Below are 15,387 nucleotides of genomic sequence, written 5' to 3'. Positions count from 1 at the left end.
GGCCACCCCAGCAGCTGAGCTGGGCACCCATTGACTATTTTCGTTTTTGGGCAAGGAAATGGGCTCAGAGGTTGAATGGCTTACCCCCAAGGTCACAGAACTCAAACCCAAGTCTCCTCAGGTCACACTCAGGGGCCCCTTATCACAAACCCATCCTGTGCTGTCTCTCAGGAAGCCTAGACTCTGCTCACAGACTGGACCCTTCCGGTGAACGGAGCATTCTCTACGAAAAGTGGGCCCCAGCGAAGGCATTCCGAACTACCCAACAGCCAGCGCCTTTCTGACCCCGACTCCTTCCCAGAAGGCTGGCCAGGACGCCCGGCTTCCCACTGCAGCAGCCCCCGGATGCTGTCACCGCGCATCACCAAGCAGCTGTCAGATGTGCACAGGGGTCTAGAAGGCAGACTGCAGACTATGTTCTCTCCTGCTGGGCAGCACTGGGGACTCATTTGGCAAAACCTGGTCTCTCCCCTCACACAGTCCCAGGAAAGTTAACTTCGGCTGCCCAGCTCCATTGGTCAAAGCTTCCTGCTAGTCATTCAGCTAGATTAAAATAAGAATTATAGTTACTCTGAATTATGTACTTATGCTATAAGAGCCAGACATGGGGCTGAATGCTTTATATTCTCTCATTTAATCCCTGCAATAACCCTCCTGGGTTGGTTCTAGAATGATCCTCATTCTCTCCTTATGAAAATGAGGTTTAGAGAGGGTAAGGGCTCAAGACCAAAAACCTGCTGTGTTTCAGACCCCAGGTCCTATAGTCTTAACTGCTACACTGTAGCGCCTCATTTAAGAAAGAAAGCCATCTAGATCAACACAAGATGAAGGGAAGTAGTTGAAAAGGCTGTAGACATCTCTCTCTCTCTCTCTCTCTCTCTCTCTCTCTCTCTCTCTCTCTCTGTCTCTCTCTCTCTCTCTCTCTCTCTCTCTCTCTCTCTCATTCTCCGTGTGTGTGTGTGTGTGTCCCCTATATAATAAAAGCCTAATTTGCTAAGTGTCAGACCACTTGATTATTCAACCAGTTGCTATGACGCGCACCGAGCACCAGGGTTAGCTTGCTGCTGAAGTCTGGCTGATCAGGACTGGGCAAGATGGGCCAGACATGCCCTACAGCCCTCCTGTGGTCCCTCTCTGTTGCCGATCATGCACTGGTGGGGTCCTTTGGCCTGGCCTTCATCCTCTCAAAATCTGGGACCCCTTGGGGGATGTTGGAGAGCTGGTTTAGGCCCAATCCTCACAGGCCAGGCTGAGGGACCTCACCAGTGCACTGGGCCTCTAGTACACACACACACACACACACACACACACACACACACACATACAATTATGTGATCACTAAGCTGTCTGTCATATGGTCTTGGACTCATTGGAGAAGTGACAGGAGTTTCTGTAATGTAACGTGGAGCTCTATTTACTCATAACTTGGGCGCATTGTCTCTGTAGGGCAAAATACAGCAAGACACATTTTTATATCCCACAGAGACTTTTATCAAACCCCATAAAGCAAACTCTGACAGATCAGGAGTGAACCCAGCGAACACCTGGGTGGCGAAGGGGAGAGGCCCCGCCCACCTCGCCTCCAGAGCCACCCAGATGGGACAGAGCATTTGCCATGAACAAAGGGCAGAGTTTCCAGAACCTGCAGCTTCAAGAAGTCTGCCTGTATTGTCTGACTTTAAAGTAAATTTGCTTCTGATTTTGTACACATACTAGTACTAGTATCTCTGAAAGAAGCCCCACACCCCCTAAGTGTGAGATATATCCCTATGTTTTCAAATAAGAAAACCTTTAGTCGGAACCTGGTATGAGCAAGTGGTGTCTTTGTGTGTGAGCACTCCTCGTTTTCATTCCATGAGCAAATATATTCTTTGCAGCACAGCTAAGGGAGCTCTTGAAGGTGGCGAGTGAGGTGCCTGAGAGCCTAATTGAGCGCACTAAGGGCTTCTTGCCATGAGGAGTTTTTCATGGTTATGAATAAACCGTTAGCCTGGGTATGATTTCTTGCTGTTTCTTTCTTTAACTATCTTTGAAGTAAAATAAAAACAGTTGTAATGGCAGGCTTACTTTTATGATATCATAATCTCCATGTGTTAGTGAAAGGAATACATTTCCCTAGGATTTCCCTAAGATTTTTTATTTTCTTTTTCTTTCTTTTTTTTTTTTTTTGCCATTGGGTACTTTCCATCAGAAGTAAATACATTTTCAACAGATTATTTTTTCTTCGATCTTCACTCCATTTCTTAGTCTGAGAGCCAGGCACAGACAGCCCTATAGTCTTAATCAACAGAAGAGGGGGGTAATAGTATATACAACATTTTCAGTAGTTGAATTTCTAAACATATATATATATATATATATATATATATATATATATATATATGTGTGTGTGTGTGTGTGTGTGTGTGTGTGTGTGTGTTTAGAAATTCAACTATATATATGCATCTATTTTCTTTAAGAAAATTGTGGATTTCTTAAAAGACATTTTAGAGATCAGTAGTTAGAAAACAGAACAGAACCTAATTACTTAGCCTCAGATTAAGCAAATTCAAAGTGCTTAATTCTGAATATAAAAATTCCTCAATTCCTCAAATAGTTTGTGTGTATGTGCTTTTTAATGCTACGGTGGGCTTCGTTTAAATACTTTCTCCAGGTTATCTCTTCCCCTAACGCTGGCGATGCACAGGAATGTGAGAGGTTGTTTTAACTGTTACAGTTGTAGTGGAGCCTGTTCTTCCAAGAAAACGGAAGGTTAATGATTTTTGTCATATTGAGACTGAGACTGAACAATTGCTACAGTCGGCCTTTGTGGAGGTGGGGCTCCTTTTTCTCCGGGCCTTTTGAGGTATTTAGGAGCGGTGACAATAGCTTGCAGTTGAGAACATATGTAGAGAGACCCCTGTGGCTTATTGGGGAAAGTTGCTCCATGCTGGTTGGGTGTTTGGAAGAAAAAAAATACAACCAGAGTTCTTTTATGCTCTGCTAGTTAATGAATGCATGAATGTCAAAATGGGCCAATGGCCCATTCAGGGGGCAAAGCCTTCACAGCCCCCTTCTTTAAGAACACATCCTGAGATGCAAAATACATTTGCTTAACAAATTAAAATAATGAGATAATTCAATTAGCCTCTCTTTAAAAAAAAAAAGAAAAAAGAAAAAAAAAAAGAAAGAAAGAAAGAGAAAAAGGGTACATCGGGGATTATTGTAATACAAGACCAGGTCATACTGCACAAAAGGGAACAAACCAGTTTGAAATAATGCAGAAGAGACTCATAATGGAGGAACCCACCCTGAATCGTGCGCTTGTGAAGAAATTTACATGAAATAATAATTTAGACTACATCTATTTTCAGGGAAGCTGGAGCCAACATTTCACTTTGAAAGTTGAAATTAATTAAAATACAGAGAAATATAGCAGGGCATCTCTCCTTCCGAGGACTGCCCCCATGCCTGTTAGTGCCCAACTAAGAAATCTAAATTAACGTGTGACTGGTTCGGGGTCTCTATCCTAGGTTTCTGAGCTCAGAATTATAGCCGAATAAATCTTCCAGCTCATTAAAGATTGGAAAGTAAAAGTTTTACAGGACCATCCTCATCAAAGTTACTGAGCCTTTTCTCTGCAGTTGGGGGGGTGGGGTGGGGGTGGGGGGAGTCTGGATGAAGAGAGAGAGATTTTCAAAGGGAAAGCCAAGGAGAATTTTAGGATCCAAGGGAGATGCAGAAAAGGCAGAGAGGAGGGAACAGAGAGGATGACTGGAGACAAAGCTAGTGGGAGGCAGTAATAGTAATGACAGGGCCGCGCTGTGAAAGCAGCTTTGGGCAGGAGGAAAGCGAAGCTGTTGGTGGAAAAAAAAACAGGAAGAAAGGATGACCCGAGGCCGGTACAGAGCAGAACCAGTACCTGTGAGTGTGGAAAAGGAGCCTACCACCTGAGCCTCTTGCTCGAAAAATAGGGAAATGGCAAATCCAGAGAACGTAAGGAACCTCACTGAGGCTCGGCCGGTCCGGAGGCCATCTGAACTTGCAATGCCAGTTTGACCACACAATCCCGTGTATACATTTCCATCTCGCCCCTTTCCGAAGTATTTTTTAAAAAAAATATATTTTATTGGTTTTTTTTACAGAGAGGATGAGAGAGGGATAGAGAGCTAGAAACGTCGATGAGAGAGAAACATCGACCAGCTGCCTCCTGCACACCCCCTACCGGGGATGTGCCCGCAACCAATGGACATGCCCTTGACCGGAATCGAACCTGGGACCTTTCGGTCTGCAGACCGATGCTCTACCACTGAGCCTAACCGGCTTCGGCCCGAAGTATTTTTTATCTGTACAATAACGTGCTTCTCTCCCACACGGGAATGTCATTTCTGACAAATGGTGACACAGTGTTACAGAATCAGTATAATGTTTTCTAAAAGGAAATGCCAGTGATCTGGACTCCTGGCTCTGGCTCCGTGGCCTCCTCTCCCTACTCCGAGGACAGACACTCTTAAAGCGTCCCGCTGGAGAGAGGATGCTGCACCAAGCCTTGGACATAGTTAACTAGGCGGAAGCACTCATGGGGTGGGGATAGGTCTTGGTAGTATTTAATCTTGCACAACAGAGGCACAGAGAGGACCCAGGAACCTCTGGCCACCCACCGCTCTTCACCGGTGGCCACCGCGCAGGGTGCGTTCCTGCCGGAGAGGGACAGGGCGAGGCATGAGAGCCAGCAAGGGCTCAGGCCACTTTCACGGGAAATTCAATCACAGAATCCTATGAGTCAAGGGGAAAGCTGTCTGCAGGATGGAGATGCAAAGAGAGTCTTCCCTGTTTGGAAAGGCTGGGGAGCAGGAAGCTTTACGAAGGGGAGAACGGTGCTTTGCTCCTCCACAGCCCCCCTCCCTGAGTGTGCTGATGGCAGAGGTGGCGAGATTTATATGCAACTGTTAAAGGTGATAATGATTTGAGCAGTCATCATAAAGTGGTGGGAAAAGCCTGGATGGGGGGGAAAAGGAAAGCTTGGGTCCCCGTCATCCCTTGCTTGGCCTTGGAGCTAATCGCTTCCCTTTCTGGGTCTGTTTCCTCATCTGTAAACAGAGCAGCCGAATCCTCTGAGAGTCCACTGCGCTGGGGCGTCGGTTTTGATAAGGGAGGGAGGTGTTTGCTGGGAAAGCAGTGGTCGAAGCCTTTGCTGTCGGCCACGGAAGGCTGCGTGTGGCGGAAGGCGGAGGGAGGAGGCCGACCAGGTGAGCTGTGGGAGAGAGCCGCCTGCCAGCCTTCCGCGGGCCTATCTTCGCCATCGCTACTCTCACCAAACCAGCCTCCAGCTCAAGATGAGAAACCCCTCCCCTCCCACGCCCCCGACTTCCAGATTAAAAACATTTTACAGGTTAGTAAATCTCCAGCTGAGGTGATGTAGCAAAGAACAGCTGTGAAGTAATTTTGATAATGATGAGAATAATAACCACATGGCAAGGTTCGGGGCTCCGCGTTGCAGCTTCAGTGCTCCTGAATAGATAAAAGTGATTAAATACTCCTGATTATCCCTGACCAATATGTAATGGATTTACAGCCCTTTCAATTAGTCAGTATTTGCTTAGGACTCATTATTTTGTCTTTGGTTAAGTAATCAGCCCGGAGACCGCATGTTCCGTCTAATTCCTCTGAGCCGAGTCAGTGCAGGGCCCTGACCTTTGAAATGGCCGGAGTTGCGAGGCAAGAATAACCACCGCCACGGCCGGGCCTCGGCGGGTCCCCCACCCCGCTAATCCTGGCCGGATCGATGCACCTTCGTTTGCTACTAATGTCCTTACATCAAAATGGCCGATTTAGGGACTTGGATCTATCCCTCGGCCCTCCCCGCTGCCTGCCCCTCCGCCCCTTGCCCTCGGCAGCCCTGCTGGCTGAGCGGACGGCAGCCGCTGCCATAAATAAAAGTGGAACCTTGTCCTGGGCCCATGACACTGTAACTAATGTCATTCAGCATGGCGACACGCAAGTTGGGTAATCAAAGACCTTCAGCTTCCAACGTGCTACTCTCCTTTTCAGCATCCGCCCCAACAGAATGGCCTGAAAACAATATGATAGCAAGACAGGGCCTCTGAAATCATCCCGGTTTCCCCAGGATTTCCAAGTGCACAGGAAGACGGGAGAGTGCCTGGTGCCTTTGTAAACACCACATTGTCATTTTTTTTTTAATTTTTTTTTTTTTGGTCACGAGAGACTTAAGCGTCAACAGTATATACAGACACATAAAACGGGCTGCAAACAGGAGGATAAAGTGTTACTTTAAAAATGTGGCACGTGGTTGATCTTTCCCCAGAAGTAAAGAGGGTTAGATCCTAAGATAACGGATTTGAACAGCTAAAATCAAACAAACAAACAAACAAACAAACAAACAAAAAACACAACACCCACACTTTTAATCCCCATCTTACAAACAAGGGCATTATAGCACCTATCACCTTCTGTGAGTGTCACACAGACACACGACATGTCTGCGAGCTGCCTCAGAGACCACAGTCACGCTTGATACCGCGAGCTTGGACACGCACACACGTGGCCGGGTGCCGCCCCGCCTCCTGGAGGAGATGGCCGTCGGTAAGAGTGTGGTGGGCAGTGCGGACGAACTGCCGGGGCAGCTCCTCACAGCCTTGTCCCCGGGCTGCATCACCTAGAGTTGCCATCAGAACCTCTCAGCATGCATAACGCACGTTCAGGGTCCCGCGTCCTTGTGAACGAGGTCCATACCAGGCCTGGTCTAACAAAAACCTGCTCCTTTCTGAAGGGTGCTCAAGAAGGGGTGGGGGGGAGAGCTGATAAAACCATAACAGCTCTGCTGGTCATCGGGTTTTGAGAACGGAGAAAAAGGCACCTAACTCTGAGACATCTGTACGAGCCCGCATGGCCTGCTGGGAGGAGGCAAGGCAACGACACTCGTCCCCCTTTCCTCTGGACTTACCGTGAGATGCTGGAAGAGCCACGCCCTCATGATGTTGGTTGCGACTTTGGGGAAGATGCCTCTCTTCTTCTGGCGCTTCTTGTCCTTGTCGGGGTCGTCATCGTCACCTGTGCCCGGTGAGGCCACGCTGTTGTCCAGACCGTCCCCTGGTGGAAAGATGTGAACACACGTGAGAGAGAACCCCGAAAGGGGGCCACAGCCACGCGCAGCTAATGAGGAGCTCCCTCCCTCCGCGCGGCTTGTTGAGGGATATCCATTAGCGCCCATCGTCTCTTTCATTAAAGTATAATTGGAGACACAAATATGTAAAAGACAAAATTAAGCCGGGCCTCTTCAAATGTTAATTTTGTGTGTCTCACACTCGCCCGTATCATTAATTCGATTATAATTGTGTGCTTGACACAGTGCAGTAGCTCTTTGTCAATTACGGAGCCCGATGTGGGAAAACCGCCATCAGAAAACCCATTCGCAGGAAATGCATCCCCGTGCCCATCGCGAACACAGACTACAGGGTAATCAAGTTAAATGTTCTGTAGTCTATATATTCTAGGCTGCCTGCATAGGTGACAGTAACTGTGTCACTGTTCATTGCACATAACACACTGCCTGCTCAGCCCCTCCCAGAACTGTCACCTCCGGAGCACACACAGCTGCACGCTCCTCGGTGACCCCGCACTCGGCATTTGCATGAAACTTGTAGCTCTCTGCACCGCGGGTCATTATCATTAAAAAAAAAAAAAAGAAAGAAAAAAAGAAAGAAAAAAAAAAAAAGGGGGTACACATCAAGGTAGGGTGCTCACTTAATCAGAAGTTCCTATCAACATCTTTCTCTTCTGTGCTTTTCTCGGGCATCAATTGTGCATTAGCAAAAATCATTTACTTTTTAACAGTCATAGTTATTTTTCTTGCCCTCCGGCAAAAATGCCTTGAAAGCCTGCCTGGAGGGCATCTAAATTATGTATCTGAAAAACTCTTCCGGCAAGGCATTGCAGGACCCCTACTTTCTTAAAATTCAGACGCGCACGTCTTCCTGTTTTTGGGAAGGCATCAATCAAGAGCAGCAGTATATGCCATATCCCTACATTAATATTTGAACTAATAACTTTAAAAAAAAGGAGAGAAACAAGATCCGACTTGTGGCATAATCAAATGCAAAATAAATGAAGAATACGGGGACAGCGCTGAGGCTTTATAGATGGCTGTGTTTTCCTTGCACATCATTAGCCTGGAGCCACACGAAAGAGGAAAACAGAGAAGTGGAGAGTTTATGCTCCCCGCTGGTGTTTAAGAAGCCAGGGTCCTGGGAGGACATCTGGGAATTGTGCTGAGATGGGGATTTTTGTAATTTAAGAATAGACATTCATTAGCAGTAAATGCCATAAATCCCATGCTAAGTAAAAACCTTGTCCAAGAAAGCCTAAAACAATAAACTCTGTGCTCCGTGTAGCCTGAGCTGGCCGCTCCACGGCGTCCCAGGGAAAGCCATAGACCCCGCCGGTCCCTTCCCTGGCCCGCTCCCCTCCTGGCGGACGGGGTCACCCCGCCACATCCTGCCTGCGGGGCCCCTCGCCTGCCAACGTCACGGTCAGCTCGGTGGGCTTTCCTGTACCTGTTCCTTTCCTTTCTCCCCCAAAACACCCTCAACCTTCTTGGACCAGAGAAGCAGAAAAGCCACAGCAAAGAGCCGGCAGATTAATTTTATTGACATTTCCATTTTCACTGCAACGCGATACCCTCCATCACATGGAAGAGATGACCCTCACTATTTACAGACTGACAGGCCACTTCATTACAGCCACCCTGCCCCAAGGCAAAGCAGCTCCCCTCCATCTGCCCAAACACTAGAGCATGACCCCGAAGTTGCTGTTCTCTTTTTCTTTGCCGTCTGTTATGATTAAAAAAAAAAAAAAAAAAAAAAAGAGCGAGTCAAATAGTCAAAGAACTAATCGGAGTGCAGGGAAACAAAGGCATTTGACTTTTGAATAGTGGGTAGACGGGGGCTACGCTTCCTCTGCCTGGATTCCCTGCGCACACACCCATGCACACTCACGGGGCGCTTGCACAAGGGCGTGCACACACACACACACACACACACACACGCACGCACGCACACGCACGAGCAGGGACACATACACACACGCACACGCACATGCACACACGTGAACAGGGACACATACACACACACACACACACACGCACGCACACACGCTTCCACCATGCCAAGGAACTGCTGCAAGGCAAATTCTCACCCCCACTAATGGCTTCTGACTGCTCCCTGGCAACCCCGGCATTTTAACCTGGGTGGATGTGCTCTCCCCAGTACAGACACGGGCGCGATCTCATCAGCTGCTCATGTGACACAGATGGAGAGTGGCTATTAGGAGCCAGGCAGTGGGCCTTGGGGATCTGAGGTGCTGTTCTGTAGCCCGGGGCGGTTTTGAAAAGCAGTACCCGGAGATGAGGAAGGGAAAAAAAAAAAAAAAAAAGGCCCACACTGCCAGTGCAAGTTTGAAGCCGGTCAGTCTGTCTGCCCGCTCCCGATGAAGATATCTTTGTCTCCGTGGGAAATCCGGGAGGCTATCGGGATGTACGTGTCAGATAATGTATGTGTGGAACGGCTCTCCCCTCCGCGTCTTCCAAATATGAAAACACGCGCTGTAAACAATGCCTGTGTGTATGCCTTTCTTTCGGAGCACATATGGTTTCTGTGTATATGTTTAAGCTGAAATTGTCAGGATTTTGTTAAAATCTCGTTTAGCTTCTTTCTGATAGGTTTCTGAATATACTTATTTTCAAAGGTTAATGGCTTAATTGATGGAAGTTCAACCAAAAAAAAAAGGGGGGGCATTTGCCTTTTTAGCCAACCAATGACCTTCGGAATGAGAGATGGCGTCCCCACAGTGCATTTTCTCTCGCTTAAAAGCTAACAGGGCTGGTAACACCTTCAAACTATATGATTCGCTATATTTAGCTCAAGGAAAAGATAGAGCGAGATTGAGCCTCTTTGGATGATTGACTTAAACTGGAGAAGACAGCATCGTTACATGAATTTTAATATAAAGCAGCCTGTTTCGTAGAAATGTTATAAAATATTTGAATGGGGACCCAGGGTAACAAATGATAGTAAAGAAAAGGGTGACTGTTTTTATAATAACTAGATTACTAAACATTAGATTTTCAAATTAACATTAGCGTTTGTGTCCATAAAGAGAGAAATTTTCCTCTTCAAATACACAATAAATATCATCGTCTTTCCTTCAATGTATTTCTGAACCAATGCCAGCAGAGTGAACCAACAGCAGCGTGCAGAAAAATGGCAACAAGGCAACTGTGTGTGATCTGCAACCTACAATGAAATTGTGCAGATGATGCTGGGGCTGGGGTCTCCGAACGTGGCTATTGTTTCCAGGCTGTGCCTGTGTGTCAGATTGCTGGCAATCCTTGGCACCTGTGCCAAGTGACTTTCTGCACCCAGAAGGGTGTGTATACCAGCACAGAGGTATGTGCCAAAGGAGGTACAGGAGCTAACAGTATATGTGTTAGTTAGGGTTCAAAAGTATTTCTTATCTTTTTTTTCTTCTTAATATATTTTTATTGATTTCAGAGAAGAAGGGAGAGGGAGAGAGATAGATAGAAACATCAATGATGAGAATCATTGATCGGCTGCCTCCTGCATACCCCCAACTGGGGATTGAGCCTATAACCTCGGGGCATGTGACCTCCTGGTTCATAGATCGACACTCAACCATTGAGCAACACTGGCCGGGCTATTTCTTGTCTCTTTATCCCGAGAGCACACCGCCACGTCTGACCCAGAGCAGGTCCCCAGCAACTGCTGGGTGAGTGAATGACAGAATTTACCAATAAGCTTATTCTAAGGTCCACCTCTCTTTGTGATTATCCCACGCTGGGGCAAGTACACTCGTTATGGCATTAAGGGGCTAGGAGGGCTGCCCTTGTACACCTCGTCCCAAACATGCCAGGACCAGTGCTTCTTAAAAACTCAGTGCCCATTAGGGCCCTCTGAGGGGCTGGATCACAAGCCTTTCCCCGCACTGCCACCTCCGGTGATGAAAAGTGGAATAAAGAGGAGCCTGGTGCATACCTCTTTCCAAAGGCTGCCAATCCCTTGACTAAGGACACAGTCTAAGTTTTAAGAAAAGATAGTCTAAATAGCTGCATTGCTGGAATATGCTGTGTGTGACCATGACTTGGAAGAAATACTTCAGACTTGTGGACAGATAACTTGGAAGTGAGGGGGGGGGGGGAATCATCGGGGGAGATTGTTAAAAACACAGGTCCCCAAGCCTCATCCCAGACTTACAGAGTCAAAATATCCTCGGGCACAGACAAGGCATTTGTATTTTTAACAAGCTCCTTGACTCTGCTTATGCAATCAGCCTAGAAGTGATGCTGAAACTGGTTTTTGAAAGCCACGACACTAGATGACCTCCTAATTTGAAATAAATTGCGACCTCAGGAACAGGTGGATTGTTAAAATTCTATTTTACTCCCATGAGTCTGGTCAGTGGTCATGGTGAGCACCTACAGTCAGGCCGGGGCCTCATTCATTGTAGGAGAGCCATCACACACACTCGCCAACATAATGAAGCCTTATATCCTAACCTTCTGGTGGTGAGGGCTAAACTGGAAGAAAGAAGCTATAGAACGTTGTCTCTCAAAACGTAAATCAGCCGAAACCGGTTTGGCTCAATCAGTGTCAGCTTGGGGACTGAAGGGACCCAGGTTCGATTCCGGTCAAGGGCATGTACCTTGGTTGCGGGCATATCCCCAGTAGGGGGTGTGCAAGAGGCAGCTGATCGATGACTCTCTCTCATCGATGTTTCTAGTTCTCTATCTCTCTCCCTTCCTCTCTGTACAAAATCAATAAAAACAAAAACAAACAAACAAACAAAACGTAAATCAGCCCAGCTGGGGTGGCTTAGTAGTTGAGCATCAATCCATGAACCAAGAGGTCACTGGTTCAATTCCCGGTCAAGGCATATGCCTGGGTTGTGGGCTCAATCCCAGTGGGGGGAGGGGGGGGTGCAAGAGGCAGCTGTTGGATGTTTCTCTCTCATCAATGTTTCTATCTCTCTTGCCCTCCTCTTCCTTCCTTGCCCTCTCTCTGAAATCAATAAAAACGTATTTTTAATAAAATAAAAAAAGGTAAATCACTGGTAAAGAAATTGTGAGAAATGCAAATTCTTGGCCCCATCCCAGACCCACTGAACCTGAAACTCAGGGAGTGGGACCCAACACTCCAGGGGTCTCTGACACCCACATCTGAGGAGCCCTGCTGTAGAGCACAGAGGAGGTGTGCTTGGCCGGCTATCCTGGCTGGTGGTCGTCAGGAAGGTCTGCAGCTAGTCTCTGGGCCCTCCTCTCTGGCTGGGTGTACAGGCATGTGCTGGAGGAAGCCACACAACCTTCCCGCAGCTGAGCACACTACACTCTGGGCAGGGTATCCTGGAGAAGGCAAAATCTGTACCTGCAGCCATGAAGCTAGCGAATCAAGAAAAGATATAGGCATATTATGAGAGGATCCTGAGATGGTTCTAAAGCAGAACTTCCCAGACCGTCAAATTCTTGGTCATGAAAAACTACCCAGGCAAAAGGACACCACTTCCTATCATTGGCATCTTGTCTCATTCCATTTAGCCAAAAATCTGTCTATATTTTAGATATCAATTGCTTGGCTCGGAACAAAAAAATGATACAGTGACGATGTGCTATGGTGAGTTCAATCCCACTGGGATGCGACCTATCAGAAGTGTAACGCAACAACCAAGAAGATCCTAGTCCATTTCTTTTCACTTTCTCCCTCCTCCCCATCCCAAATAAACAAAGGAAGAAAAGCAAAACAAAACAGACATGTAGCACTGAAGAAGGTTAAATCCTTGCCCAAGATTTCACTGTTACATGTGGTTACATACACTGGAGTCCAGGCAACTTCAAGTCCAGCATTATTCTCACATTAACATTGTAAGTTTCCTTTTACTTTGCAAAGCATTACCTCATTCGAACTCTGTTATCAGGGACAGTTCTAAGCAAGGCTTGATCCTATGCGTAAAGGTGTAAGTGCAGAAAAGAGATTAGATCTAGGTCCCAGGGCTGGACCAGGCTGATCTCAGTTCAAACAGAAATGTGCAAACTTTCCTCCCAAAACCAAGCCAGTGTCTGTAAGAGATATACATACATTCTAGAATGTTCAGCAGAGTCTTTGGCACCCAGGATTTTTGTAATCAATTTAATGCGGTCCAAGTGGAGACCTGCACATGGACCTCAACAGACTGGCTTTCAGAGCCCAGAGATGCTCCACACTCTTGAGATGGACTGTCTATACCATCAGGGGCCCGTGGCTGCGATGCGCTCGCTGTGCAAGCTGTTAAACGCTCTGCAGAACTGAGATCAACGTGTGATGTTCCTCTGCCTCTAAGTCACTTTTTGGAAAATAGAAGGTTTCTATGACATTTTGGTACACTGTCACATTATAAACATCTAAAATTGCCCTCTCAGTTTTATACTTTCAGAGAAATAATCAGGACAAAGGAACACATAGTTTTGTTTTTAGTTAATGGTATTTGTACTTCTTTTTGATAAATCAGTGGTGTGTTATTTAATCCTTACTTCTCAAAGTTTTGGACCAAGTTTAATAGTTAAATACACTTACACAAAAATATGTGCTTTAAAGAAGACTATCTCACCTGGAAGAACATGACTTTTCCCTCTATCATCACTGATACATAGAAACACAGTATATTACCATTTTCAGTTTGTGCAAAGTAAATTTACTAACTTCAAACCTATACATGTGTGTGCGTGCATGCGTGCGCACACACACACATACACACACACACACACACACACACACACACCTTCCAAACAATCTATTTCCAGGAATTAAGTCTTTTCATGAATAAATAGATACTTATATATGTGATTATAAATCTGTTTATATAAATTAAATTGTAACTATTTCAAATAATTCACCAATTTGTACACGTGTCCAAATGTACTTGTAGATGAGCTGCATATTTTGCCTATAATCCAATATACATATGAATACATATACATACACTAACTTATAGAGTTCTTAAAATGTTCTTATCCAATATTAAATAGGGTAGTCCCTTTTCTACACCATTTCTCTAGCTCTAGAACACAGGGCCCTCATTTTTATCAGTACTGTTGTCGTTTTCATTACCATCATCATCACAAGTAGCGTTCACTGGGCACTTGGATTGCCCCAGTCTTCATTTACTCTTCACAACAAGTAGATGAAATAACTACTATTACCAATCCCCTTTTACAAATAAGGACACGTAGACTTAAAGAAAGTAACTTGTCAGAGGTCACACAGTCAGTGGCAGAGTGGTGTTTGTCCTCAAAGACCATGCTCACGCCCTCTACCTTCTTCCTTAAACTTATGAGAGGGCAAGAAAATGTGAAAAGTGAAGCTAGGTTCTGGATTAGCCCTCACGGCGTAAGAAATAAGCCCCAGGAGTGAGGACTTGTATATTCACATTTGTGTCCCAAAGTAATAGTGGGTGGCAACATATTTAAAAGCAAATATGAGGAACATTGGAGATCTTGCTCCCAGGAATATATCCTCATTTTGGCTCAAATAAATGCATACAATTTTTTCAAAAAATAAAAAAGCAAGCAGATGCACATTTTTACACAAACAGGTGTATCTGTTATATACAGGATCATTACTATTCCCGGTGGATCTAAAGTTCACATTAATATGAAATAAAATTTTTGATATAGGATTATCTGTTGAATTTTAAAGATCTTTCTGAGCCAAGAGATCTTTCAAGATTCCATGCCTTTAGTCCTTTCCTCTTGGCCTGGAAATCCCTTTTTCTTCATTTATTTCCCCCACACACACTCTTCCCATTCATTTTCCTTTGTCCGGGCAAACTCCTATTCAACCTCCAAAATCCCGAGGAAAAGGAACTTGCTTTGTAAAGCTTTCCCCAGTCCCCCACAACAAAGTAGGGTACTATGCTTTGTGCTTCTTTAGCCATTTGTTCTTGCCTTTGCTCTCTATTTACTCTTCTGTTTTGCCATGTATCTGTTTACTAATTTGTCTGTCCTATTTGACTGAGCTTTTTCAAAGTGGCAGTGGGGAGAGGGGGTGCTGTGTCTGATTCATTTCTTATTTCCGAGCCTTGACAAAGAGAAAATACTCAAACGTGAATGGGATGGACAAGTTGGCAGTAAGAGCCTTTAGACATATTATTAGGGCCCTGTGAGAACGTCACCCGCTGTGCAGAAAGCGTCTCTGACGAAGATCCCCTGGAGCAGGTAACCTGTTCCAGAAACCACCAAGCCTTCTGGGCAGTGGGAGCATGAGGATGCCCAGTGTTTTACTGTTTACGTATGCACATGACCCTCCTGGAAGATGGTCCTTACACATCTGAGGCACGTGTCATATA

At 45.9% G+C, this 15,387-nt stretch overlaps 1 protein-coding gene across 10 annotated transcripts in view; it reads right to left on the bottom strand.

Moving 5' to 3' along the window:
* MEIS2 (Meis homeobox 2) overlaps positions 1 to 15,387 on the bottom strand; it is a 210,051-nt gene that overhangs the window by 137,853 nt on the left and 56,811 nt on the right. For all 10 annotated transcript variants that reach the window (XM_084891345.1, XM_084891344.1, XM_084891350.1 and 7 more), the window contains one exon: positions 6,944 to 7,089. In XM_084891345.1, the coding sequence (XP_084747471.1) occupies positions 6,944 to 7,089 (146 nt within the window). The remainder of the gene's footprint in view (positions 1 to 6,943; positions 7,090 to 15,387) is intronic.

The sequence above is a fragment of the Pipistrellus hanaki genome, assembly GCF_964339955.1.
Source record: "Pipistrellus hanaki genome assembly, chromosome: 1".
In the NCBI taxonomy this organism is placed as follows: domain Eukaryota; kingdom Metazoa; phylum Chordata; class Mammalia; order Chiroptera; family Vespertilionidae; genus Pipistrellus; species Pipistrellus hanaki.
This window is presented reverse-complemented; position numbering and strand designations above follow the sequence as displayed.